Here is a 27111-nt window from a genome sequence, read left to right as displayed (position 1 = left end):
CATCGAGTCTCTCAAGCAACAAAGGGCGGTGATTGACTGGGAGAAGTCCAGAAACGATTACTGGATAATCATACTCCGTTATCCATTAAGAGCATCACCACCCATGTTGGCATATCAAAGGCTCTGAGCAGTCCTGCAGCTAATAGAAAAAGAGCTGAACCTGTTTTTTGTGAAACCAGCATTTTTCCAACTCACTTTCAAGGAATGTGCTTTGGGAAGCATTGGTTTCCTGGGAAGGGTCGTAACCTACACACCAAATGACCTGGATTCTATACCGTTTTTTGACAGTGGACTTAAGTGTGATGTTAGCCAAACCTTTTATTTTCATAAGTGTTTGGTAAAATGGGGTAGAAGAAAACATGGCTTTTTTGGAATGATTTATTTATTTTTGCAAATAGAGAACTGCTTCAGGAAACTTCCTTTTGCTTCAATCGGAAGGACAAAAGTAGATGAAAAGAAAGCACTGTTTACATTAAGAAGGTGCCTTGGCAGATCTTCCTTGAAGTCAGGAAACCTGGGTTGTAGCTTTGGGTCTGCCACTAACTCGCTTTGGGAATTGCAGATCTCCCTGCCTCTCTGGCCCCCACTCTGCAAAGTGCAGGCCTGATGGTCTCTCGATCTCTCAGAACTGGAGGTCTGTTGCCTAGAACTGAAAGAACATCACCATGGCTACCCTTCTGTTGATGTCACTACTTTTGGATCCCCTTTTGCTGGTGGAGGAGGCATCGTTTTCTCTCAGGTCTGTGACCTGCCCCACATGGTAAATATGTGGAGAGAACAGAGCAGATGCCTCCAGCCCACATTTCTTTTTCCCTGGGCGGCTCACTAGAGTGGGAAGAGAAGGCTCACTGGGACTTGAATCCTGGCCCGGTCACCTTCCAGCTTTGAGACCTTGGGCAGGGCACTTTATCTCCCAAAGTTTCTGAAAGCTGAATTCATGGGACGGTTGTGAGGATTCAGGGTGCATGTAAACTGCAGATGTGAGTGGAAGACAGGCACTTAATTGATGACAGCTGATGCCTTTACCGCCTTTGTTGGCTTCCTAGGGCCTGTTGGCTCACTCCTGGGTTCTGCCAGCCCAGAGGGTGTGCCCTAATGCCCCGGGCAGCCTTCTGGGCTGCATTTCCACAGGTGAACCCAGTCCCAGCCTTGGCTCCCACAGTGGGACATTTTATAACCCAGGGCACCTTTGCAAGGACTTAGCTTATTTACCTGAGGAAGGCGAGTAAGAGGCCCTCCATCAAAACCTTGGAGACAGTCATGAGAACTGGTCAAAGTGAGAATCCCTGATGGGAAGCTGGAAGCGCCACGGCCCCCCACCCAAAGGCGAGTCATGGAGGTCAGAAGGTGAGCATCCAGCCTGTGGCTGACTGGTTTCCATTCTGCAGAGATAAGGTCATCGGACATGAGCTACGTGCTCCGCCCTGGTGGAGTCTCTCCCCCTCCTCTTCCTGATTGCTTGCTAGGCACTTTTCTTCTTGCTTCTGTACCCTGAAGGAGGAGCCTTCACCAGTTATGATTGGGAAAGTCTTTGGAAGCCCTGGGAGAGAAAGCTAGACAAGAATGTGCTGGATGGTCTGAGGTGGGAGGAAGGAGTCTTAGGTTGATCTCAGTGTCCAAGGACAAGCCAGCCTGCAGCCTCCCAGGTCGTCGGACGCCTCACTCCTCAGCCATCCAGAGATGCCAGGTCACCTGTGAAACCCTCAGGATTCTTTCTGTCGGCTTCCCAGCTTCCTTGCCATTTACCCTCTTCCCTGTCAGCACCGCTCACCTCTTACCCCTCTATTTACTCTGAATCTCTTGTCCCCTTCTTGAATTCACATCTCTATTCTCCCCCCAGGCACCCTTTCCCCCAGCTTGAGAGTCCCCCAGTGTATGTGTGAGGGTCCTACACAACCTCCCAGTGATGGGCCTTTGTTCCTTGGCTTCTTTCGTCTCTGGGCCTCTCCTAGGACTGCTCTCTGGTGGGGAGGCTGCTCTCAGGTGAGCAACTCACCTGCTGCTACCTGTTCATGACCCTGATGCAGAAAATGCTTGTGAGATGCCACTAACCAAGAAGGGGAGACCAAGGCTGGAAGTGGAATGCTCATTTGTTTTACAAACTTCCTTGGAAACAGGTTGGCCGTTTAGTGCCCCCCACCACTCCTTTATATGCCAGACCAGAGTAGCCTATTTTGGTGTAGTTGGGAATTCAGGTTTTACAAAATTTCTTGGTTAGGTGTTTCTAGGTTGTTAGTCTGAGATTGGATGCCTGAAATGCCTGCTTGGGAGCACTGAAGTTGATGGTTGAGTGCCTCGAAATCGAACGGCGTAATGCAGTTCAGCTCTTGTCTTTACCACATTTAGCTGTGTGACTGCTTCATCTGTGAGATGGGCATAATGAATTAGAGATGGTGGTGTAAAGCTTCTAGCATAGTACCTGGCTTGTAGTAGCTGTCTGCATGGGTAGTAGCTGTCTGCGTGGGGTTCTGTGGTCACATCAAACTTGCACAAAATACCCTGCTGTTCTCCTGGGTTTAAAGAATAACTACTGTGTGCCAGGTGCTGTTCCAGACCCTTGGCTTATTTAAACTGCACACCGCAAGGTTAGTCTTTTAAGCCCATTTTACAGATGTGGAAACCAAATGAGGCATCATGAGTTGGTCCAAGTCTCACAGCTGATTAGTAAGGAGCAGAGCTGGGATGTACCCCTGACTACAAAGCCTGTCTTCTCCGCCATGTTGTTTGTGCCCAAAGCTGTTCCAGGAATAGCTTTCTCCTTGTCACCTCAGGTCACCAGCAGACGGCTGACTCTGAGTGCAGCTATCTTCACAATTCTTAGTGCCAGCAAGAAGTGATTCAGTCTTCATGGTGGGTAGCTTTCCCCTTCCCATGTTGAGAGGGCATCCCGTTCTGGTCTCCTGTGGTTAAAGGTGCACTGCTGATGGAGACGGAAGCGTCCATGGTAACGAGCACGAGACCCAGACATCCCAGCTGCCAGCACCAAGCAGCAGTGCCCGGAGTAGGGGGTCAGGGGATGCGTTCCAGTGTACCCAGAGGCTTTGCATTGCTTACATAAAGGAGCTTCAGAGCTTTAGGAGGGATGCGGGGGGAGGAATAGTCCCACCCTCCTCCTTTTTTGGGTCATTGGCCCTCATTGGGCCGGACACTTCTAATTCACTAATCAGACGGTTTGCGGTTGCCCTTTGCCACATCTGTGGCTGCCTTCCTGGGCCTGTCGAGCCCACAATTAAGGTTCATTAGAGACCCTGTCAGTCATAGCATGCACAGAGCCTGCCTGAGAGAGGCCTTGCCAAGGGGCTGGCCAGCCCCATGCCCCTACCGAAATGAGTCCCTTCGCAAATGACTGCTGACCAAATTCAAGAGGCTTTGTGTGCAGGAGAAGGGGCTATGAGCAGCCCTTGTGAAGCTCCAGACTTTCGGGTCCTAGTGGGCCCATTGCCTTTTATGTAATTGAAACCTTCAGGCGAGCACTGAAATCGATGTTACAGATGGTGGCGGTGGGAGTGCTGTCAGATGTGTCTGATAGCCGGCCACTCCGACGAGAGATTCGGAGCCAAATGCAGAAGAAATTTAATGATCGTTCATCTCCCTCTCCCTCTTTCTGGAATATATTGGGACTCTTAATTACTATTGACTGGAAGCTAAAACAACACTCCTAGTTTAGAACGAAAGTCTTTAGGAGATTTGCCCCAGGCTGAAAGGATTATCCTTTATACAAGGGGATTTTTTTTTTTTTTTTTTTTTTTTTTTTTTTTTGCCTCTTTCTGACCATGTGCTGAACATCAGTTGGGAGTGAAGGAGATATGTACATCAGGTGTTTTAAAGAGGCTTAATACTCCCTCACCCACATTGTTTTCCTGTCTCATTGACCTTCCTAGTCCCAAACGCTGCCTGTAGGGGCAGCCAGTTCTCCATGTTTTGTCTAATTCACTGAAAGCACTCCATGCTGTGTGCCATAACTGTGCTGTTAGCACGGAAGGGCCCTCTGGCTTCTGGGCACCTGTGGGATGTCATGATGCTCGCCTGCATCCCCAGACCTTAACGCAGTGCCTGGCCACATGGCGGTGCTACATAAATATGAGATAATGAACCAAAAAATCCCATCCCCAAATTCTGAGGGGAATCCACATGAGACATTCTAGGCTGTGTGACCTGAGACTAAGAGATGAGAGGGGACAGGGATGCTTCATGGAACTGAGCTGTGACTCGGGAGACCTCAGCCCCTGGGACTCAAGGGCTGTTGGTCCCAGCAGCTGATAGTATATGGACAGAGTCTTTAAGGTCACAGAGTCGTGAGTTAGTTGGAGCTGGCTGCATGCATCCTGAATATCTAGGTGACCCTGAGTAAGCTACCTAGACTCCAAGCCTCAGTTTCCTCATCTGTGGAATGGAGAGAATTCTGGATTCGCCTCATTCTCAAAGAGGGCAATTGTGAATATTAAAGGAAGTTGTGTGGCAAAAATGCTGGGTGCAAATCACTCAAGGAAGGTGGTGGAATCCCGTGACAGGAGTGGCTCGAATCCATTGCTTTCCCGTGATCGCTGAGCTGTCCTTTTAAGGAGGAGAGTGCGTGCCCTTTGTCAAAAGCAGCCTGTGTTTTTCTGTTTGGCCAGCTAGATGGGTGAATCCTGCTTGATCTGGCTCTAAAGGTCATGTTTTTTTTCAGGACAGGGATTGTGAGATGAGCTCAGATCTCACAATGACAAGTGGGCATTACTGCTATATTTTTTTTTGAGACAGAGTTTTGCTGTCACCCAGGCTGGAGTGCAATGTCACGATCTCAGCTCACTGCAGCCTCTGTCTCCCAAATTCAAGCAATTCTTCTGCCTCAGCTTCCAGAGTAGCTGGAACTACTGGCCTGTACCACCATGCCTGACTAATTTTTATATTTTTAGTAGAGATGGGGTTTCACCATTTTGGCCAGGCTGGTCTCAAACTCTGACCTCAATTGATCCGCCTCCCTCGGCCTCCTGAAGTGCTGGGATTACAGGCATGAGCCACCGTGCCCAGACTTACCCACCTACCTACCTGTCTCTGTCTATCTATCTATCTATCTATCTATCTATCTATCTATCTATCTATCTATATTTTTGAGATGCAGTCTCACTCTGTCACCCAGGTTGGAGTGCAGTGGTGCAATCTTGGCTCACTGCAACCTCCACCAATCCAGTTCAGGCGATTCTCCTGCTTCAGCCTCCCGAGTGGCTGGGACTACAGGCGCGCACCACCACAGCCAGCTAAGTTTTGTATTTTTAGTAAAGATGAGGTTTCACCATGTTGGCCAGGCTGGTCTTGAAGTCCTGGCCTCAAGTGATGCCACCGTGTCCACCCTACTGCTGTTACCTCTTGTACTTCACCTCTTGAGTCTTGACACTGCAGGCATTAAGCAGGGCATATGTCAGGGAGAAGCTGCGACTAGAGTCCAGGAGGGAGGCAGGCAGGAGGGGCACTGGGTGCAGCTCAGGCTGCTGGAAGCCAGTGGAGACATGGTTCCACCTGCCCAAAGTGGTCACTTTTTTATAGAGTACCATCCACCTTATCCAGCCTGTTATGTGAAGGTATGTCCCAGTCCTCATTTTAGAGGAATTTAATGAACGTCTGTTGTCACTGCTCCTCCCTGCGTCACTGGAGTGTCATAATAACCTGTAGACAGGCCTTCCTGCCTGTCATTCCCTGCCCGCCCCAACCTGCTCTGCACACAGAGTAGTCTTGCCAAAATGCACTTTGGGTAATGTCCCTTTGTGACTCCACGTTGTCAGGATTGAGCCCAGAGAACACATCTGGGTTGAAGAGCTCTGGATCTGGCCCTGTCCCTTCCTCATGCCTCCTTGTCTTGCACGCTCCCAAGGCCTGTGCCCTGTCTGTTGCATCTTTGTACCTGCCGTTTCCTTTACTGGGACACATGTCCACACCAACTCTGCTCCCACTAACTGCTCATCTTCACACCTCTGCTGGGCCCTCACTGCTCTCACTCCCCCCCCCGCCCCCAGCATGCCCCTTGCTTCTCCTGTCTTGGAGTTGCTCTATCCTAGGACCTTTTGGCTCTTAGAGGGCAGGGATCTTGTCTTTTGTTCACCTTTGTATCCCCTCTGTCAAGCCTGAAGCGGACATTCAGTGATTACACGCCTACTTGAGCCCCCATAAATGAAAGGCCCTGCCTAAGCTGAACCACTGTGGTCAGAGTGACAAAAGAATAGTTGTGTCTTTAAAGAGCTCATAGTCATGGGGTGAAACAGATACCCAGATGGATAGAACGCAAGGCTTCTTTTTTGTGTGTGAAGATGGAGTTTCGCTATTGTTGCCCAGGCTGGAGCACAATCTCGGCTCACTGCAACCTCTGCCACCTTGGTTCAAGTGATTCTTCTGCCTCAGCCTCCTAAGTAGCTGCGATTACAGGTGCCTGCCACCATGCCCGGCTAATTTTTTGTATTTTTAGTAGAGGCAGGGTTTCACCATGTTGATCAGGCTGATCTTGAACTCCTGACTTCAGGTGATCCACCCACCTCAGCCTCCCAAAATGCTGGGATTATAAATGTGAGCCACCATGCCCAGCCAGAATGCAGCCTTCTGATGTGAGGAACATGGGCACTGCAGAATACCATGGAGGACACTAATGCCCATTCTTGGCAAGTGAATCCCAGGGAAAACTTGGAGTGGGCAGAGCCTGAGACATAGCTGGCAGGTGATAGGAAGGAGCTACCTGGGCAGGGATTGAACAGGAGCAGGTGGGTTTCTGCTCGGATTAGAGCCTGTGAATTGGTGTCTAGTGAGCTTTGAGTTTTGATTCAGGCCACATGGATCCCTTGCCAGAAAGCAGGTGATGGGCACACACTGTGGTTTTGCGGAGGATCCACTGTTAGTTTCCACTCAGACTTTCTAGATGGGTAAGGGACAGAGATCAGCAGGTTCCCTGAAGTTTTCAGATCGTAACTGAGAAATGTGCCCTCGTAAGCCTGTGGATCCCAGAGTCTGCCTGCCTCTAGAATAGCCCACATCAGTCCTTTCCTGGGAGGCAATGGCCTTGCTGCCTCCATTGAGACAAAGTTCTTTATCCAGCTGCCAGTGCCACCCTCCTTGTCTGATCTCACAGGGAGCTGGGGCTTTCTGAATCAGACCATTCAGGTGTTCTCTCAGTTCCTGTTGACTCCTTCACAGCCCTGGTGCGAACAGCTGCTGCTCTTGAAGGAACCTAAAGTTAACTCCTGATTTGCCATCTTCCTGAACTCGTAAATTTTGGCAGAGGAGAAGGGTGGAGCAGGGAGATCATTTTTTTTTAATGTTATTACAGGTCATCTGCCTATATGCAGGCCATTTCAGTCTCATTGGAAATACCTGTAAAAATGCCTGGACTTGTAAAAATGGAAACAAATAATATAGCACATAGCTCTAAGTGTGTTGTTTAGTCCTCCCCTGAATTCTGTTTCTGCCTTGAAACACCAGAAGAGCTTTCCAGTGTGCTATCTGCAGGAGGCACCCTAGGAAGGAGAGAATCCAGCCTGGCTTCTCCCAGGCTGGATGGTCCTTCCTCTTTCACTTTTTCAAAGGGCTCACCTGAGGCTGCAGAAAAGGTGGCAAAAGACAGGACCGCATGCTTCGTTTCCAGCAAGAGCACCAGGCAGAATTCAGACTCGTTGATCACCCATTGGTTTCCACATTCTTTCCATTCCGGAGACCAAGGGGAGATTTGCAGATGCTTCCTGGGCTTTGCAAAGCTTTCCCTAATTAAAGGCCTCCCGGCTGTGTGCATAGCTCTTCTGCTGCAAATCTCTGCCCTTTTGTGTTTGTGTTTAAAATTCCATCTTTCCAAAATGTTTGCCCACTCAGCAAGTCTCCTCCAAAGGCCTCACTTTTGTTTAGGAGAAGCTTTTTTGTTTTTTTTTCATTTTATCTGCCTATGTGTAGGAAATTTAAGGCTCTTAGGAATTGCTTGTGAAAATGTCCTCTGGTCTTTTTTTAAACCATGATGGGTGTCTCTCACCATGGCATTGGAAGCTGGCAAGGGATGCCCCTGGTGTCCGTGCTGTTAGCTGCCACTTGAGCTTTTAGATGAAGTTACTGGAGTATCATTTTGGTTCCATTCTAAGGAAAATGAACAAAAGAGCTTTTCCCTCTTATTTAATGTGCAGCAGTGCTACAAGGTAAGAGAAGCAGGTTAGCAAGGAATCTGAAATAGGTCAGGATCAGGGCAAGGTGTTAGGAGGCTGAGCTCTCCGGCGGTGAAGAAGATGGTTCTTGTCACCTAGAGCTGAGAGGCATCATTCATGTGAAGTGCACGCAGGCCCCTTCCTTGGTCTTGCCCTCATAGGATTTTTTTCCTACGAGTTCTATCCAGCTCTTTCATTTGGGGAGCCTTATGGACTCTAGTTGTTGTTGGAAGCCTGAGAACAGCATTTGAGAGCTCCTGTTGAGGAGGGTCTGAAGACTGTCTCTTTAAGTTAGATCGTACCCTCTGGCTGACGAGAATAGGAGACGTAAAAGTGAATTGGAGAGAGATCCCACTTCCCCACCTACCAGAAAAGGTAGACAACACTTCCTCCCCAGGGCTGTTAGAAAGCCAGCGTCTTGTGGTTGGCAGGCACCGGCACTGGATGAGGAATTCCTGGGTTGCCCTCCTTAGAACTTGTCTGCTTTTGGAAACAGGTTAAAAATACTTGAGGAGAGCACGGCACTCTCAGTCTGCTTCCCTGATTTTTGAAAAAGGCCAGGAATGTGGGCCGGGAAGCCCAGAGGAGCCTGCGTGTCCCGCAGGGTTTTGTAGTTGGAGCCTGGCAGGAGCCTGGGTTTCTCCTCTCCATCGCCACCCCCTTTAATGGTTGATGCATGCTAACTGCCAGTGACCACGTGCCAGGTCCGTGAAGGGCACAGTGAAATTGATGAAGAGCTATGCCATGGGTAGTGGGAAAAACTGGGTTTCCTTAGTAAGCAGGATGGTGTTGGGGGACTAGGAGACAGGCAGGGGTGGGCTGGGAATCTCTCCTGGAAGAGCAAAGAGGGAATTTGGATACTTTATACAAATACAGAAATTCCCTAAGAGTTTTAAATTTGAACATGGCATTCAGGGGAGAAGCTTATGGAGTCACAAGCCTTTTCCTTCTTCCCCTTCTAGTGAATAATTGACTCAGCTGCTTGCACCTGTCCCCTTAGGCTGTAAGCCGGAGGGCTGGGCAGGCCTTAGTTGGTGTGAGCCTCAGAGGACCTTGCTCAGTAAAGGTTTGTTTTACGAAGAATGTCACAAACTTTTGATTAACTGTTCAGTCTTGAACTATGAAACTTTGTAGGCTGTCAACACTAAAATGAGCCTTACTAATTATCTCATCTAGGGATTTTCAAACATTTCAAAAATTGGTGTAGCCCTTTTTTCAAGCAAAATCTTAGAACTTGAATACACCAGGTAGAAGGTGGTGGGCCCAGACTTCCTCTCCCACCCTTGTCACCCTGAGCTCCTCCCTCTGTACTCACAGCCCTCAAGGTGCTCTTCTCTCAGAGAACCACCCATTGCAGAGACCAGGGAGCCGGGGCATGCCTTTTGTAGCACCTTTTCATGGCAGAAGCAGCTGTGACTTCCAGGCCAGTGGCCAGTCCCTGCATTACCTTGGATTATTTTGATGTGGAAAAGCTCTGGGTAGTAAGAGTGAATCCGCAGCTACAGCTGAGAGTGAGAAGAAAGACAATACTGCTCATGGTTCCTGACACCTAGGGTCACTTTTTACTAACCTAACCCTGGGTCACATGACGTACTTGTATTCTGAAACTGTTGGATCGCTGGATGTCTACCTTTGAGGTCTTGGATCCATGTGGTTCTCTCTGCCTAAAATATCCTCTCTTGATTCACCTTTTTTTCTTAAACAACATCTTTCTGGAGATAGAATTCACATAACATACCATCTACATTTTAACAGTGTATGATCCAGTGTTTTTAGCATATACTCAAGAGTTGTGCAGCTGACTGGGCACGGTGGCTCATGCCTGTAATCCCAGCACTTTGGGAGGCCAAGGCTGGCAGATGACTAGAGGTCAGGAGTTCAAGACCAGCCTTACCAACATGGTGAAACCCTCTCTGTACTAAAAAATACAAAAATCAGCCGGGCATGGTGGCAGGTGCCTGTAGTGCCAGCTACTCGGGAGGCTGAGGCAGGAGGACCACTTGAACCTGGAGGCGAGGTTGCAGTGAGCCGAGATCACTCTATTGCACTCCAGCCTGGGTGACAAGGTGAGACTCTGTCTCAAAAAAAAAAAAAGTTATACAACCATCAGCATTCGGCATCCCATGCTGCCTGCCTTTGACTGAGAGATGCTCCTACTTGCACCTTAGTCCTTGGGCTGCTTTGTGACCTGCCCTGACTGCCATGCCCTGCCTCACTTCCCGTAACTCAGCTCAGATGTGGCCCCCTGGAGATGTCCCCTCCAGTCTCCCCTGCACAGTCACTTCTATGGATGACTCAGTGAAATTATAGCCAAACTTGATGAGACATCCATCCAGTGGAAGGAATCCGGTGTGAAACGTTGTGGCCAGACAGCCTGGATGACTTTTGTGCTGAGAATGGGGCGGCCACCCGACTTGTTGGGTTTACCTCAGCACCCGCCCCCTCCCCAGTCAGACACACAAACGTGGCACAAACACTCCTACTTGAAGGAAAGCAGAAGTATTACTGGAATCTTGGTGGGTCATTGGGTTTAGAAGCTTGTGGTTGTGAGGGTTTTTGGGGGAATCTGTTGGAGGGAGCCAGACCTCTGCCTGTGACTCAGTGGCTCCATGCCCTGCGCTGGTCAGCCTCCGCTGTGGCTTCACAAGGCCATTCCCCCCCCCGGGGGCACTGTCAGGGCCCCTGGGGTGAGGAGTACAGGGCTCAGCATCGTCGGGGGACCAAGCAGGTGTGGCAGGATGGCTGTGGCCCACCTCCACGTGTGGGCTCTGGAGGTCGTGGAGTTCCTCATCTTGGAGTTGGGGCAGATCCTCTTGGACTTGAGGGCGTTTCACGGGCTTTCAGAATCCAGAGTGTCCCCTGCACTGCTGTTGCCCATGGTGGCCTGGCTGCATGACTCCTTATTGTCACATTCTGCCTCGGGTGTCTTGTTCCTGCCGAATAGAACATGTGCGATTTCCCTGGCATCCCCGCCAGTGTCAGCGTGCAGATGAATATCAACCCACAGGCCCCTGATGCTGTTGGTCTGTCCTCCTGAGCGATGATGACCCCCCTCCCCCCAGATCAGTGGCAAAGAACAGCCTTTCCTGCACTGCCGCATCTGGCTCCACCCGCATTCAGGTGGTGCATGCCGTCAGGTTTCCCCCCTGCATTCTTATTTTGTAACTTCCATGGTAGCCCATTCATAGTTTTCATCCTAAACTCTAGATTTAGACGTGGACATTTGGCACACACGTGGTTTATAAAGCCTGAGGTGCAGGCCTAACCCTTAGTATCCAGTGATGACTAAATGGACGGATTTCCCATTACCGTGCCTGCAATTAGGCCTTTACGCTCTACCCTAGGAGGTTTGTATGAGAGGCTCCGTTCACACTGACCTCACTGTGCGAAGGCCCAGTCTTGCCAAGTACTTCTCTCTGCCACCATTCAGCTGGTGATCCTTCAGCTGAACTATTTTGCTCCCTAGGTTACTCACCAGGCATGATCCTAGTGTCCACATGGCCTCAGGGTGGGATTGCATGGCTTTCATTGAATTACCTGCTGTGTGATCTTAGTCAAGTTGTTTAACCTACCTGTGCCTCTTTTTTTCATCTGTAAACAGTAATGTGGGATAACACCACCCCTGCCTCTTACAGGGTTGCTGTAAGGATGTGTGTCACATGCCTCACTTATGGTAAGACTTAAGTATCTTTGCTGTTATTCCTGTCATAACTTTGATAGTTCAATAAGTCCTCACTTAACGTCGTCCATAGATTGTTGGAAATTATGACCGATAGCAGGCCCTTGAATAATGTTTCATTAAAATGTTGATGGGGACAAAAAATTGGTTTCACTCTATATCTTTTCATTTAAACACAGAGGATGGAGACCCTCTGTGAAATTACAATGTCTTTGGAGAAAAACCATCTTTTTTTTTTTTTTTTTTTTTTTGAGATAGAGTCTCACTCTGTTGCCCAGGCTGGAGTGCGGTGGCGTGACCTGGGCTCACTGAAATCTCCGCCTCCCAAGTTCAAGCAATTCTTCTGCCTCAGCCTTCTGAATAGCTGGGACTACAGGTGCACACTGCCACGCCCAGCTAATTTTTTGTATTTTAGTAGAAAGGGGGTTTCATCATGTTACCCAGGCTGGTCACAAACTCCTGAGCTCAGGTAATCCGCCCACCTCGGCCTCCCAAAGTGCTGGGATTACAGGAGTGAGCCACTGAGCTCAGCTGTAAAAAAAAAAACCAACTTATATGTGAGATATGTTTGTGTATTTTTACCTGGTCTTTTCCTAAAAAGATTTCAGGTGACAGAAGAATACAAGCCAATACAGTAATCCTTAAAAAAATTTTTTAAGACAGAGTCTCACTCTGTCGCCCAGGCTGTAGTGCGGTGGCATGGTCTCAGCTCACTGCACCCCCACCCCACGCCCCAGGTTCAAGCAGTTCTCCTCCGTCAGCCTCCTGAGTAGCTAGAATTACAGGCGCTCACCACGATGCTTGGCTAAATTTTTTTGGATTTTTAGTAGTGATGGGGTTTCACCATGTTTGTCAGTCTGGTCTCAAACTCCTGACTTCAAGTGATCTGCCTGCCTCAGCCTCCCAGAGTGCTGGCATTACAGGCATAAGCCACTGTGCCCAGCCAACAATCCTTAATAAAAATGTGAATTGAGAAAGCCAGACTAAGGACTGAGGACCCTCCCGGAAGAGAACAGCGGCTACTTCATGCTTGCCTTCATGCTGGGAAGGCTGCAGGCCTGGCTTTAGGAGGAGCCGGTGTAGGGCCCAGGGGGCGGCAGCAGCCCCACAGCAGCAGCAGCTCGCGCCCTGTGAGTGCATGACTTCAACCGACTCAGGGCTGGCGGTCATGAGGACGAAATGCCCTCCACATTGGGGGTCTCTCTCCCACCCACTGAACAGCACTGAGAACTTGCTTCCTACCAAGGCAGGCTTGGGCTTCAAAAGATCAGGACCTGACCTGAGAGGCCCTAGTTTTCCGTCATCCCACACCATCCCACCAACGCTTCGAAAGTCCTGCCAGCTTATAAGCCAGGCACGAGACAGTCCAGACAGCTCATCCCTGCCCTGGGAAGAGACAGACATATCACAAACCTGTGAGGCTCAGGACCGCACCCTGCGCAGGGTGCAGGAGCATAGATAGGGCGACGGCCTCTGCCAAGGTGGCTGTGGGAGGTTACTGTGAAAGAGGCAGGTGTGGCTGAATCAGACCCTGAAGGATGCCGTAGGTGGAGCGTGGGGAGGAAGGTGGTCTGGAGAGACATGCAGGGTTGCTGTGTGGAGAGCAGGGGTGAGGGGCAGGGCGCAGTCAGGGGAGCCTCCCTGTGCTTCATTGCCTGGCGATGTATCTGCCAGCTGGGCAGCTGCAGGCAGTTCCCAGCACTGAGTCCCAGATGACTCTGGAGACTCAAAGGTGCTTGTGTATTGTGCTTCATCTCTCAGGGACCAGTCCTTAATTAAAAGCAGCCAGGGAGCTTAGAGAGACCCTGGCTTCTCTCTAAGGTGATGGGTTGTGGGCCTAGCCAGGAAACGGGTAATTTAATTAGGCTCCGAGGGCCTGGTTCATCCCTTCAGGGAAGCTTAAGGTTATGTGTGGACAACAGGAGCCTTGTGTGTGCCTGTGCTTGACCCAGATGTAGTGATTTTTACTTCTCCTTTCTATTTGTCGTCTTTGTTCTGCTCCTTCCTGACCCTTTCTTTAGGAAACTGTTGTGGTCTCTTCCAGGCTGCGAGCTTCCAGAGGGCAAAGCTTTAGGGTCGGGAGTATGAATGGCTGAAAGCCAGCCCAGGAGGCCTGCTTTTGTTGATTATGTGTCTCTGGATGGTCAGAGCACCTGCCTGAGAAAAGAAAGGGAGGGAGGGGACTTACCGACTCCTGAAAAAGCTCTCTGTTCTTAATGGCCTGTGGAAGACTCGTTTCTAAGTAGCATAAATCATTTGTTCGTCAAAAATGATTTCCTAATGTTGGTTCTCATGGCTAGCCTCAGTTGCATTAAACCCTGGGTAACAAACCACAACCCCCACCTTGAGTTGTGTGCCTCGTTTGAGTGGGTGCAGATGGACCTTTGAAGGGGTTGCATGCTGAAAAACCCATTGGAAGTAGAAAATGCTTTTAATACCCCTAACCTGCCAAGCATCATGGCTTAGGCTGGCTGACCTTAAACATGCTCAGAACATGCATGCCTACAGTGGGGTGAAAGTACCTGGCGTGCAGTGGCTGTAGAGTGTCATCGCGTACCCTCGTGATCATGGGGCTGGCGGGGAGCCGTGGGAGCTGCTGCCTCCCTGCATCACGAGGGAGGTTCAGACCATGCATCGCTAGCCCAGGAAAAAAACAAAATTTCAACTACAGCTTCTACTGAATATCTGTCACTTTTGCACCATTGCAAAGTCAAAAAAACTTACGTCGGAAACATCTGTGTTACGCCGCCAGATGTGCCACGTGTATCATTATCTCAGATCTGTGGTACGTGGCTCGCTCACCGTTTTTTTTTTTTTTTTTTTGAGACAGAGTCTCACTCTGTCGCCCAGGCTGGAGTGCAGTGGCACCGTCTTGGCTCACTGAACCTCTGCCTTCAGGGTTCAAGAGATTTCCAGATTATAGGCATGTGCCATAACGCCTAACTAATTTTTGTATTTTTAGTAGAAACACGGTCTCACCATGTTGGCCAGGTTGGACTCAAACTCCTGACCTCGGGTGATCCACCCCCCCCCCCCACCGCCTTGGCCTCCCAAAATGCTGGGATTACAGGCATGAGCCACCATGCCCTGCCGTCACTCATGTTTTAATGTTGTCAAAATTGGAAAATTTTTTTTTATACTTAATGTGTACACTTAGTGATGTTATAATTGCTGATGCATCTTACAATGTACGGTCTTCACAGGAAGAAAATAGGCTGTGCATGTACTTAATATAGCCCTTGGCCAGGCACGATGGCTCACGCCTGTAATCCCAACACTTTGGGAGGCCAAGGCGAACAGATCATCTGACGTCAGGAGTTCTAGACCAGCCTGGCCAACATGGTGAAACTCCATCTCTACTAAAAATATGAAAATGAGCTGGGCATGGTGGCTCACACCTATAATCCCAGCTACTCGTGAGGCTAAGGTAGGAGCTTCGCTGGAACCTGGGAGGCAGAGGTTGCAGTAAGCTGAGATCCTGCCACTGCACTCCAGCCTGGGCAACAAAACAAGACACTGTCTCAAAAACAAAACAAACAAAAAGAATATGACCCTCAGTGCCAAGTGACTGCTTAAAGAGGAGAGAGGCTGGACCTGGAAGAGTCCCTTTGTGTGTGGCCCTGGCAGGCGAGGGGCCCGTTTCTTATGAGGCTCTGCTGGGCCATAGTCACTGAGCCCCTGCCACAGTCCAGGAGTCCCTGAGGTCCAGAGTGGAAAGGCCACATGATGGATCTGTGTGCCGTGGTGGGCGGCAGGAGAGGCCGGCCCTACAGCCCTTCCCAGGCGACCCCAGGCACCTTGGGTCTGCTGTGACTGGGCACTTGGGAGAGAAGACTTTGGTCCTCACAGTCCCGTAATTCCCCTGGTTCTATTCTCTTTTCCTCCTGTGTCCCCTGAGCCTGACTGGGAATGGGGTGAGCTCGCCTTGTTGGCCTGGTGGGGCCTGGTCCTTGGAAGACCTGCGTCGGAGTCTCAAATTGAGATTCTAGTTCCTTTCCACCCCATGTTGGCTGGGACAGCCGGGGCCAGCAGCTTCCCTGTGCTTGGGTTTCCTCATCCACAGGTCCGGGGGTGCCTTCAATCCTGCCTCCAAGCAAGTGTGCCATACCCTAGCTCATGTGACTTATCTAAGGGGATATGTTTTGATGCTTCCTAGAGTGAGCAAGAGCCCCTGGGGCCCCTTCTCTGGTTACTCAGGGGCACCACTTGCCTGAGTCTCCTGGAGCACAGCTGCTTCCCATCCAAAACAAGCTTGGCCACCTGGGTGTGACTTTCAGGCCAGGTGCAAGGCTGCTGCTTGTGAAGGTACCTTCTCGTCACGGGGTAGCCACACTCAGAGAGGCATTAGGCAGAATGGGTGAGAAGCTTCAGCCTCAGCTGCCTGAAGCGGTGCTTCCATACTCAGTTCCCAATGACAAACTGAGGTCCTTGTAATGAAGCCGTCTTTGGGGAGTTGGGGAGCAGGCTTGTGTTTTCTCCACACTGAGGAGTGGTGGTGGGGTGAGGGGTCTCTGCACCTCTCATAGGCTGGTAGAGGCCATGTGTCTACCTGGACAGACCAGGGAAGGGAGCCCCACTGAAGGACTGGGTCCTGACCTGGAGGCCGTCTCCCTAGGTGGGGGGCAGCCAGCCTGCAGGCCCTCACCGGGAGGCTTTTCCCAGCATCGGCTCTTGTACCTTTTTGAATTCTGACCTATATACGTAAGAAAACACTTTTTTTCTTGAGTCAGGTTCTTGCTCTGTCACCCAGACTGGAGTACCGTGGTGCAAACATGGCTCACTGCAGCCTCAATCTCCCAGGTTCAAACAATCCTCCCACCTTAGCCTCCCTAGTAGCTGGAACTAAGGTGTATACCACTATGTCTGGCTATTTTTTTATTATTATTATTATTTTAGTAGAGGCAGAGTCTCGTTGTGTTGCCCAGGCTGGTCTCGAACTCCTGAGCTCAAGCGAGCCACTGCACCTACCTTTTTTTTTTTAATCCTTAAGAAAAGCAGTGTGCCAGGGTTTGCCCTCACACTTGGAGTGGCCCAGGAGGTGCTGCTTCGCTGGGTCTCCCTCCAGCCACGCTCTGCTCCTTTCTGTTCTTGCACTCGCCCCAGTGGCCTCTGCAGCAGCCTCATGCCAGCTCTTCCCCTCTGCTTGGAATGCCCGTTATTTTCCTCTATAGTCTTGAAGGGCTGGCTCATTGGTCATTATTCACATGTCATCTCTGTGCCACCTCTTAGACCGCTTACTCCACCCGAGGCTCCCCTTCCATCATCTGCAGGTTCGCTTCCTACCCTTGCCTCTTTTTTTCCCCCTTTTTTTCTTGAGACAGAATCTCTTTCTGTGGCACAGGCTACAGGGCAATGGCACAGTCTCAGCTCACGACAACCTCCATCTTCCAGATTCAGGCAATTCTCCTGCCTCAGCCTCCTGAGTAGCTGGGATTACAGGCGTGCACCACCACACCAGGGTAATTTTTATATGTTTTTTTTTTTAGTAGAGATGGGGTTTTGCCATGTTGGCCAGGCTGGTCTCAAACGCCTGACCTCAAGTGATCCACCCACCTCATCCTCCCAAAGTGCTGGGATTACAGGTGTGAGCCACTGCACCCGGCCTACCCTTGCCTCTTGAGGACACCTCTGTGGCTCAACTTTGCTGCCAGAGTGGGACCGCCCATGTCCATCTCTTCCCATGCAGAGCCCTTGCTCCCGACATGGGCCTGGAGTGGGCACTCCTGGTTTATGGAACAGCATGAGCCGTAACCCCCAGTTCCAGAGACTTGGGAAGGCCACACTCAGCCAACAAGTGGCCCACCCAGGATTGAACCTGTTTGGTTTTGAGGTTGGTGTTTTTACAGAATGCCACGCTGTATATTCTGACACTAGCGTGTGTCCCACTAGAAATGGTGTTTTTTTTTGTTTGTTTGTTTGTTTTGTTTTGTTTTTTAAGAGAGAGAAAATAAGCTATGACCAGTTGGCTAAATTTTTTTTAAGAAAGGAAAGTTTTGGGCCTCAGGAAAAATAAAAGAAACAAATTGTCACAGAGCCCTCTGCCGGACGTGGGGACTTCACACCCTGGCGTCGTGGTTTCCTCTGAGTGCACCCGAATGCGCAGTCTGTTTTTGATTGCTGTCTCACTGGTGGTGGGCTCTCCGCCAACGGGCAGATCAAAAGATGGAATGTGTTCATTTGGCCATTTTTTTTTTTTTAACCGAGGTACAAGGGTGCACTTCTTAAAGACAAGGGCACCATGGATTAGACTCCATGGATCGGAGCCGGTCTGGCTTTTGTGCTTTTTTAAAGGGTTCATCTCAAGTTTCTTTTTCTGGTTGAACAATTTTTTTCAACATTAATAACTAATGATGAAATGGAAGAGGCAAAGTAAAACCATATGGTGGCACAAACACGAACCTTACTTGTGGCCGGAAACGTCTGATTTGTATCTCTTCATGTGATCAGCTGTTGGGTTGGATGATTTTTTTTTTTTTTTTTTTAAGGGTTCAGTTTGGGCAAAAGCAAGAATGTCTCTCATTTCTTTTTGAACCTAGCTGGGCTTTATCTGCATGTCGTTCCTCAGACACTGGCTTGTAGCTGCGTGGCTCTGGTCAAGTTATTTCTCTAAGGCCCTGTTTTCCCTTCTTTAAGGACAGGAGCACGTGTGTGCCTGGAGAGTGGTTTTCAGGATCACAGGGGAGAGCAGGGAGAGCTGCTGGCAAAGTTCCTGGCACATAGGACAGGGCCTTGGCTATTAGGACTACCTGGTCCTTCTACGGATTATTATTCAGGTGTCACCTGAGTTAATGGCATCCTATCCTCTCCCTTACCTTCTGCTTTTTGGGGGCTTTTCTTCTCCCTGACCTGGTTGACTTTACCCACTCTCCACCCGTCTTTCCAGTGGCCCCCTGGGTACCGCTGAGCCCGGTGAAAGTATCAGTGGTGAAGGACATGCAGCTCCTGCTCCCTGGGGTAGGCACACTCCTGTGGCCACAGAGTAACGGGTGGAGCCCTGAACTCCCCGCCAGAAAGGCGGCAGGCACTGCCCTGGCCATTGCAGTGTTTATTATTCCAAGTCACTGGGAATTATGTCTAAATCCCTTCAACAGCCTGGATTGGTCTGACACCTTTGGTGTTATCTGAACGTTCCCTCCAAGGCCGTTAGGCAGTTCAGATGGGTGGTTTAGACAGAAACCATCCGGCCACCGCACGTCAACACTGCTCCTCCTCCTCTGAGCCCCTCCCTGGCTTTGGAGGTGACAGAGCCAGTGCCACACACACCCCAAAGTGAACTCTCAGCTTTGTTTGGACCTGTCGTTTCATTTAAATCGCTGTACAAACCCATGGTCCATGTCACTTAATGTGATTTCTTCTACTGCTCTAAGCACATGACACAACTAGGGAGTGGGGGTTCAGATGAGTGTAGGGTCTGGTTAGATTATAGAGATACACTGCCTTTATTCTGGTTCTGGTAAAATATGACCTCAGACCATAGGATTAATATCCACTTACATGGAATCAACATGCATTGACTGATCCCTCCCGCAGCGGGCGTGATGCTGCGCTGAGGCTGAAGGGCCCGTCTTGGCCTCTGTAGGTGTGGAGTTAGTTCACAATGAGAAGTACAAAGTGGTGAGGAAGGAGTAAGGTGACAGCCATTGGCAGTGTTAGAACAGCCATCTCCAAAGCATTTAGGATTCAGATGATATCAGTCTTACTGCAGGAATTCTGAAGAATTTGACATCTTGATAAAGAAGTCAGAGTTTGGGCCAGGCCCTGAAGGATCAGTGAGATTTAAGAGAGCAGTGGGGATTGGCTGCTAGATTTAGCAAATAAAAATGCATGACTTGGCCAGGCGCGGTGGCTCACACCTGTAATCCCAGCATCTTGGGAGCCCGAGATGAGTGGATCACTTGAGGTCAGGAGTTCGAGACCAGCCCGACCAACATGATGAAACTCTGTCTCTACTGAAAATATAAAAATTAGTTGGGTGTGATGGCGTGTGCCTCTAGTCTCAGCTACGGGAAGGCTGAGGTAAGAGGATCAGCAGCTGGATGGTAGGCCAGATGGGTGGCGGAGGTTGCAGTAAGCCAAGATTGTGCTATTGCACTCCAGCCTGGGTGACAGAGCTAGACTCCATCTCAATTTAAAAAACAAAAACAAACAAACAAAAAAAACCATGTAACCTTTAAGAAGTATTCATACTAAAATCTTATTTATTGTGTATGTGAAATTCAGATTGTACGGCCTTCCTCTATTTTCCTCAAGAGGGAAGATGTTTAAGTGGAAGAATACATGTGCAAGCTTGCATATTCAGGGAGTGGTGAATTGGACCCTCTGGTTGGTTGAGGGTCGTTCAGGCAGAGGTTAGAGGGACTGTGTGGGTATGAGATGGGATCAGTAGTGGTGCCAGGTGATGCTTAATGCACCTTTGGGTGGATGCTGTGGTTCAAGTCTGTGGGCACACCGTGTATTCCATACTTCTCATTCTCCATGGCAACGAAAATGTTATTATTCTAGAGCAGATTATCTTTGATCTGAAGAAACAGGGCTGATGGAAATGTGGCCAAAACTGTGGCCCAACTTGCAAGTTTATCTAACAGGACAAAATTGTGCCTTCTTGGGTGGAGAGTCAGCTGGCCAAATCAAGTCCAGAGGCTTTTCACTGTGGGACAGGCACTGCTAGTTTCTGAGTTCCAGTTTAAATGTATGTTTCTCTGGGATTGGTTAGTACCTGGCATACAAGCTGTCAGAAGTCCCAGCACAGAGCACAGATCTTCATGGGTGGTCTGCGTCCGTGCAGCTCATCGACTATGTTTAACAAATGAACAGTCTTGGGCTTTGCCTAAGGTTCTGTGGCCAGCTCACAGCAGAGCAGAGGCACAGCTAGAACTTTCAGGTCTCTTAGTTCTCATTCTTTCCACCATTGCTGTGGCTCCTTGAGGTCAAATATTAATAAAAATGCCAGGGCTTTCATGACTTCCCCAGGTCTCTCTGTGTAATGTTTTCTCACCATACCATGGTTCCTATCTGAGAGCGCCTGGTTGGAACCACACGTGAAACTTGTCGGCATCCATTCAAATTGAGTTCTGGACAAGCGCTTTTGCTAAAGATTCCTACCTGCCAGTTTATCAATTTAAAAATAAAGTTGACTGGCGTTTGGGAGGCTCCATGTTGTAAAACTCCTCCTTCCCTCCCTCCCTCCCAAATATATTAAGCATTTGTTGTGTGTTAGGCACAGCAAATGAATCCTGCGGTGAATAAGATCGAAGTCTTTGCCCAAGTAAAACTTGCATTCTAGTGAAGGAGACAGACAACTGATCAATGAAAAATTACTCCACCTGGTGTTAAGTGCTAGGAAGAAATTAGTAGATGCTTTTGATTCATAGATTAATCTCTTGGATAGGAGTAGAGTCAAGCCTCTTTTATGCCAAACCCCATTTTCTTGTGAGCTTTCCTATGTTGGGGGGACTCAGCTGCAAGCAGCATGCCTGGCGGGAGAAGGGAAGCAGCTGGCTCCAGGTGGAACTGGGGTTGAGGCACCGGATCCTCATAGGTACCTTTGTACCCCGTGTCTGAAGCAGCACAGTGAATTCAGGTATGATCAAGGCTGGTGTTGACATCTGAGAGTAACAGGTGACAGATGATCTTGTCTAAAGGAAGATAGAGGAACCTGAATATGTCAGGTGATAACATACGGCCATTTCCCTCTGCCGGGCTCTGCCCTGAACACTGAATGCATTACCTCATGTGGGCCCTCAAAATCACCTTGGGATGGATATCCAGACGGGTTGGTTTTATTATCCCCACTTTACAGGTACGGAAACAAAGTCTTAGTAGGGAAGTAAAATGACTTACCCAAGGCCATCAGGCTGCTTGTACGCAGTGGAGTCAGGAAGTCCAACTTCAGACCCTATTTGCTCAGTCTCTGCTGTAATTCAGAATAAATTGGGCTGATGGTGTCAGGACGCCAACCAGAGAGAATGGGTTCTAGGCAAAAGTTGAAGCCTAACAGACAAGCCAAGGCAGCAGCCCAGCGTTATAAATGGAGATGCTTAGGGACAGGTGTGATGAGTTAGGTGAGGCAGCAGGTGCATAGGTGCCCAGCGGTGCTTCACTGGCTGTGGCAGCACAGCAGGGCCTCTTCCAGGTCCCAGTTGCCTTGGGTGGAAGCTGTTAGACCTTCCTTTTCTCAGCCAGGACTTCCTTCCAGGTGAAGGGCTCTGTGGCCACCCCTGAGCAGGGGTGGGGCTAGGAGGGGGCTCTTTGCCACCAGAGTGTGCCTTTGGCATGCACTGTCCTTCCCATTCGCTGGACATTAAACCAAAGTTGGAGTGGGAGGAGTAGGGCCTTTGGACTCATATGGCCCTGGTTTTGTTTTCTGTCTCCACTGCTTGCTTCTTGTGTGGCCCTTGGGTAACTCAGTGACTCCGGGCCTCAACTCTAACGGGTAAAATGGGGCTTTACATACCCACTTTGCTGAATGTGTGTGAGCATTCAAGTCAACGATATGCTCTACGTAAAGGGCCTAACGTAGTTCATGGTGCGTGGCAGGCACCTGGAAATGGTAAGGGGCGTGATATAGCAACAAAACCAGCTTGGAAAATAGCCCCCATTTTATTACGTTTGTTTGGAAAGGGCAGTTACACCTGGAAAAAGAATTCTGAAAACAAGCATAGGTACAGGCCAGGCCTAGGCCTCACAACTGTAAGCCCAGCACATTGTACACAGGGCCTGGTGGTGTATATCTCTCTCTCTGAGTGCTGTCCCCTGTGCAAGAAACAGATCGTCTCACCATGGCCAGAAATTCTGTGAGTTAACGAGACAGGGTTACAGTCCTTTCTTTTGTTGTGCTGGATATTGCTTTCCAAGCTGAGTTCTAAAGCACCCTGGAGGGGCAGCAGAGGAGCCCATGGAGGCTGGGTAGTGTCTGTGGTGGTGGGGCTCCCTGTCCCTGTCTCTTGGATGGTGGCAAGGGCCTTCTGGAAGAACACAGGAACCACCATGGCTGTCAGCCTCTCTGCCGAGCTGCTCTGCTGGTGTCTTTGCTGTGCAATTTAACTTTTCCATTGGGAAGTGTTATTGGTGCAGCTGGCAGGCGCTTCCCTGGTAAATGATACAGTGGGGCCCCCATAAACCCAGGCCCATGAAACAAATAAGTCAGCACATTGAAAATATAGCGTGGAAGTGACTCAAGCCTGAAGGAATCCATTTCTGAAAGTACTGCCATCCCTTTCTGGGACATTTTGGTGGAAATTGATGTGTGAGCTGGGAGGAGGAGGTCCGTGGCCTGGTTACTTGCAGAGCCTTGTGTCAGAGTCGCAGCACTGGCCCAGGGTGTAAGTCCTGCCAGCCCCCGACCACGGGGTCATCCTTCTTAGTGAGGCGACCCCCTGGCAGGCCAGACAGGAGTGAGCCCAATGGGGCTCTGTGCTGTGGGAGCCGAGGTGAAGCTCTCTTTGCCGTAGAGAGAGTTGACTCTACGAGCCAACTGGTAACACTTGGCTAGGGGCCTGGAAAGTATTGGAAACTCCACCCAGCATGGGAGCCTGTGGGAGTTCTCCGGCACGGACAAGTTATTCTTCTCTGAGTTCTTTAGATTCCTGTGTATTTGAAATGTTTACCTTCTTCTCAGGACTTCAGCTTGTACTTTGCCCACCAGAGACCAATACCAAGCACATACACACTTAAATTTACTAGGCCACCCTGGTGACCAGGTAATTAAAGCTGCACACCCGTTTTTGGAAGGAAGACTGTATTAGAAATCACGCTCCACTGTAATTCAAGAACGAGCTTCTTTATAGAGGGACACAGTTGGTGTCAGACACACGTGGAAAAGAAAAGAACAGGCCCGTGATCTTGGCTCAGAACCCAGGGCCAGATGTTAAAGGTTCTGACCATTACACGGCTGCAGCATTGTTAGCCACCTGAGTTTGGCATGCTGTTTTAACCTCTGTTTCGACCTTGTCCTTTCTCTCTGCCAGGTCCCCAGTCTATGTGAGGATCTCCTGTCTTCTGTTGACCAGCCACTGAAAATTGCCAGAGACAAGGTTGTGGGAAAGGATTACCTTTTGTGTGACTACAACAGAGATGGGGACTCCTATAGGTGAGCTCACACCCCGGGGATACAGCAAGCGCAGCAGCCACGTGCAGGCAGCTGTGGGTGCCTGCTACAGAGCGCGGGGACCTTGGACTCGAGCAGGCTGGCAGCCCATCCAGCCTTCCGTCTGTTTGTCCCTTACCCTCCTCTCTTTTCTTCTCTTATCCTCCCCATTCTTCTCTTCCCTCCATCTGTTACTCCAATCATGCAGCACACGTTTGAGGAGTGCCACCCACAAGCATGGGAGATAGAGCAGTGAACAAAAGGCTCCCTGCCTTCATGATCTTCCGGTCTAATAGAGCAGTGAACAAAAGGCAGGGTCCCTGCCTTCATGGATCATCCAGTCTAATAGAACAGGGAACAAAAGGCAGGGTCCCTGCCTTCATGATCTTCCAGTCTAATAGAGCAGTGAACAAAAGGCTCCCTGCCTTCATGATCTTCCAGTCTAATAGAGCAGTGGACAAAAGACTCCCTGCCTTCATGGATCTTCCAGTCTAATAGAGCAGTGAACAAAAGGCTCCCTGCCTTCATGATCTTCCAGTCTAATAGAGCAGTGAACAAAAGGCTCCCTGTCTTCATGATCTTCCAGTCTATGGGAGATGGATGTTCTTCCCGAAAACACCTGTTCTATTACAGTTGCATTCAGTTCTGCAAAGGGCAAGGTACAGGATATGTGACGGGAGTCCTGATGGCAGAGAGGGACTCTGTGGTTAAGGGGTCTATGAACGCAACTCTGTCAGATAAATAGCTCTCTTTCTGTCACCTTGCCCAAGGCTGTAAATAACTAAGTTGACATTCGTCCCTCCCCTGGATGTCTGAACACCAGGTCTAGCATAGGAGACACGTTGAGTAACTGATAACCATATAATGTGATTCATACAGCCAGTGCAAAGCCTGTTCAGGGTGGGAGGGTAGTATAGAAGAGGCCATGGTCAATTCCGGGAGGACTTCCTGAAGGAGGTAACATCTGAGCTGGGTTGTAAGGGCATGTAAGAGTTATACCTCTGTTTTTTAAAGAGTGGAAATTCCTAAACTAGCCCAGTGTTTCCTTGATGAATTGCAGTAGTTACTACCTTGGAGAACAGTAGAGGAACACAGCCTGCTTTAGGTTTATTTAGAGGCCACACAACCAGAGTTGTCTTGAAGCTTCACCCAAATGCTGTCTTTGGAGAGGGGGCAAGGCTTCTGGGAAGCTGAAGCAGGAAAAATTATCAGGAGTCAGCCAATGTGGGCTTTAAACAGCACAGCTCCCTATGTCAATGGGACTGTGCAAAACACCATTGTTGCTCATCTTTTAGTTTTCTCATCTGTAAAATGGAAATAATATTTGTTTACTACACAGAATGCTTACTGAAGGAAATATAGAGGACTGTGGGAGGGAGGGAGAGGATGGGCAGGCAGGGAAGCCTCTCCCAAAAGTGGGAACTGGAGGATGAAAAGGTCCAGCCATGGCTGGGCACAGTGGCTCACACCTACAATCCCATCACTTTGGGAGGCTGAGGCTGGCAGATCACCTGAGGTTGGGAGTTCGAGACCAGCCTGACCAACATGGAGAAACCCAGTCTCGACTAAAAAATACAAAATTAGCTGGGCATGGGGGCGGGTGCCTGTAATCCCAGCTACTCTGGAGACTGAGGCAGGAGAATCACTTGAACCTGGGAGGCGGAGGTTGCAGTGAGCCAAGATCATGCCATTGCACTCCAGCCTGGGCAACGAGAGCGAAACTCCATCTCAAAAAAATAAACAAAACAGGAAAGAAAGAAAAGAAAAGGTCCAGCCATGCGTAAGTCAGGAAGAGCCTGCTGGGTGCTGAGGTCCTGCATGATGAGCTCTCTAGGTTGGAGCTGGCAGAAGGCCAGAGGTGGAGAAGGCAGTGAGGGGCGGGTGGTGGGGGCAGAGATGAGGGTGGAGGCATGGCCACGGCAGGTCTGGCAGAGTCTTGAAGCCCAGGCTGAGGGTAATAAAAGTTAGCATAGGGTTATTGGGGGGATAAAGGAAGTATCACATGTGAAATGTTGAATGGCACAGACCTTGTCATATGTTGTAAAAGTTTAATTAATTAATACTGCTTTTAAGAGATTAGACAACAGCTTTATAATCATGTCCCTTTCCTAGCTTCAAATGGAAATTAGGTAGAGAATATATTTTGGCCTCCTTAAGGCAAGAGACTAAATAGAGTTGAAATGGTGAGAAGTGGTGAGATTTGAGGTCAGTTTTAAAGGTAGAGCCAGTGGCCTCTGCAGGTGAGTAGGGATGGAAGAAGAGGAGATGGGGCATGAAGGGGTATCAGAGAGCTTCTGGCCTGAGCCACTGTTGATTAAGGTGAGGAGGACTCGGGGAGGGGCTGGCAAAGGGACAGTTTAAGCTTGAGAGGCCCATTAGCTGAAAGTGGAGATAGCAGGTAGGCTGTGGATGTACCATGTGGAGTTCCAGGAGACAGGTCTAGACTGCAGATGTCCCAGCATATAGATGGTGAGACAGCCCTAAGGTTGATCAAGTTCATCCTTGAAGGGCTCATTCTGTACCTAGAATTGCTGGTCACGGGCATGGCATCCAGGTGCTGTCCTCCTTGGGAGCATCTTGCTCTGTCGCCCAGGCTGGAGGACAGTGGTGCAAACATGGCCCACTGCAAACCATAGGTATACACCACCATGCCCTGCTAATTTATTATTATTATTTATTATTATTATTTTTTTTTTGAGATAGAGTCTTGTTCTGTCATCCAGGCTGGAGTACATTGGCCTCGGCTCACTGCAACCTTTGCCTCCTAGGTTCAAGTGATTCTCCTGCCTCAGCCTCCTAAGTAGCTTGGATTACAGGCATGTACCACCATGCCAAGCTAATTTTTGTATTTTTAGTAGAGACGGGTTTTCACCATGTGGTCAGGCTGGTCTCGAACTCCTGACTTCGTGATGTACCCACTTCGGCCTCCCAAAGTGCTGAGATTACAGGCATGAGACACTGTACCCGGCCTATTTTTTTTTTTTTTTTTTTTTTTGAGACGGAGTCTTACATTATGTTGCCCAGTTTGGAGTGCAGTGGCACAATCTTAGCTCACTGCAACCTCTGTCTCCTGGGTTCAAGCATATTCTCCTGCCTCAGCCTCCCAAGTAGCTGGGATTGCAGGTGTGTGCCATCATGCCCAGCTAATTTTGGGGATTTCGCCATGTTGGCCAGGCTAGTCTTGAACTCCTGACTTCAAA

The 27111-nt window shown here is 49.5% G+C and overlaps 1 protein-coding gene and 1 pseudogene across 2 annotated transcripts in view; both read left to right on the top strand.

The window, feature by feature from the left end:
* CAPZB (capping actin protein of muscle Z-line subunit beta) overlaps nucleotides 1–27111 on the top strand; it is a 151450-nt gene that overhangs the window by 79423 nt on the left and 44916 nt on the right. For both annotated transcript variants that reach the window (XM_032300636.1, XM_032300635.1), the window contains exon 3: nucleotides 23793–23914. In XM_032300636.1, coding sequence (XP_032156527.1) covers nucleotides 23793–23914 — 122 coding nt within the window. The remainder of the gene's footprint in view (nucleotides 1–23792; nucleotides 23915–27111) is intronic.
* Nucleotides 16739–19723, top strand: LOC116566385 (annotated as a pseudogene).

The sequence above is a fragment of the Sapajus apella genome, unplaced genomic scaffold (assembly GCF_009761245.1).
Source record: "Sapajus apella isolate SASKATOON/1434 unplaced genomic scaffold, GSC_monkey_1.0 scaffold43, whole genome shotgun sequence".
Lineage (NCBI taxonomy): Eukaryota > Metazoa > Chordata > Mammalia > Primates > Cebidae > Sapajus > Sapajus apella.
Note: the sequence above shows the minus strand (reverse complement) of the source record. Positions and strands in the feature narration are given on the sequence as shown.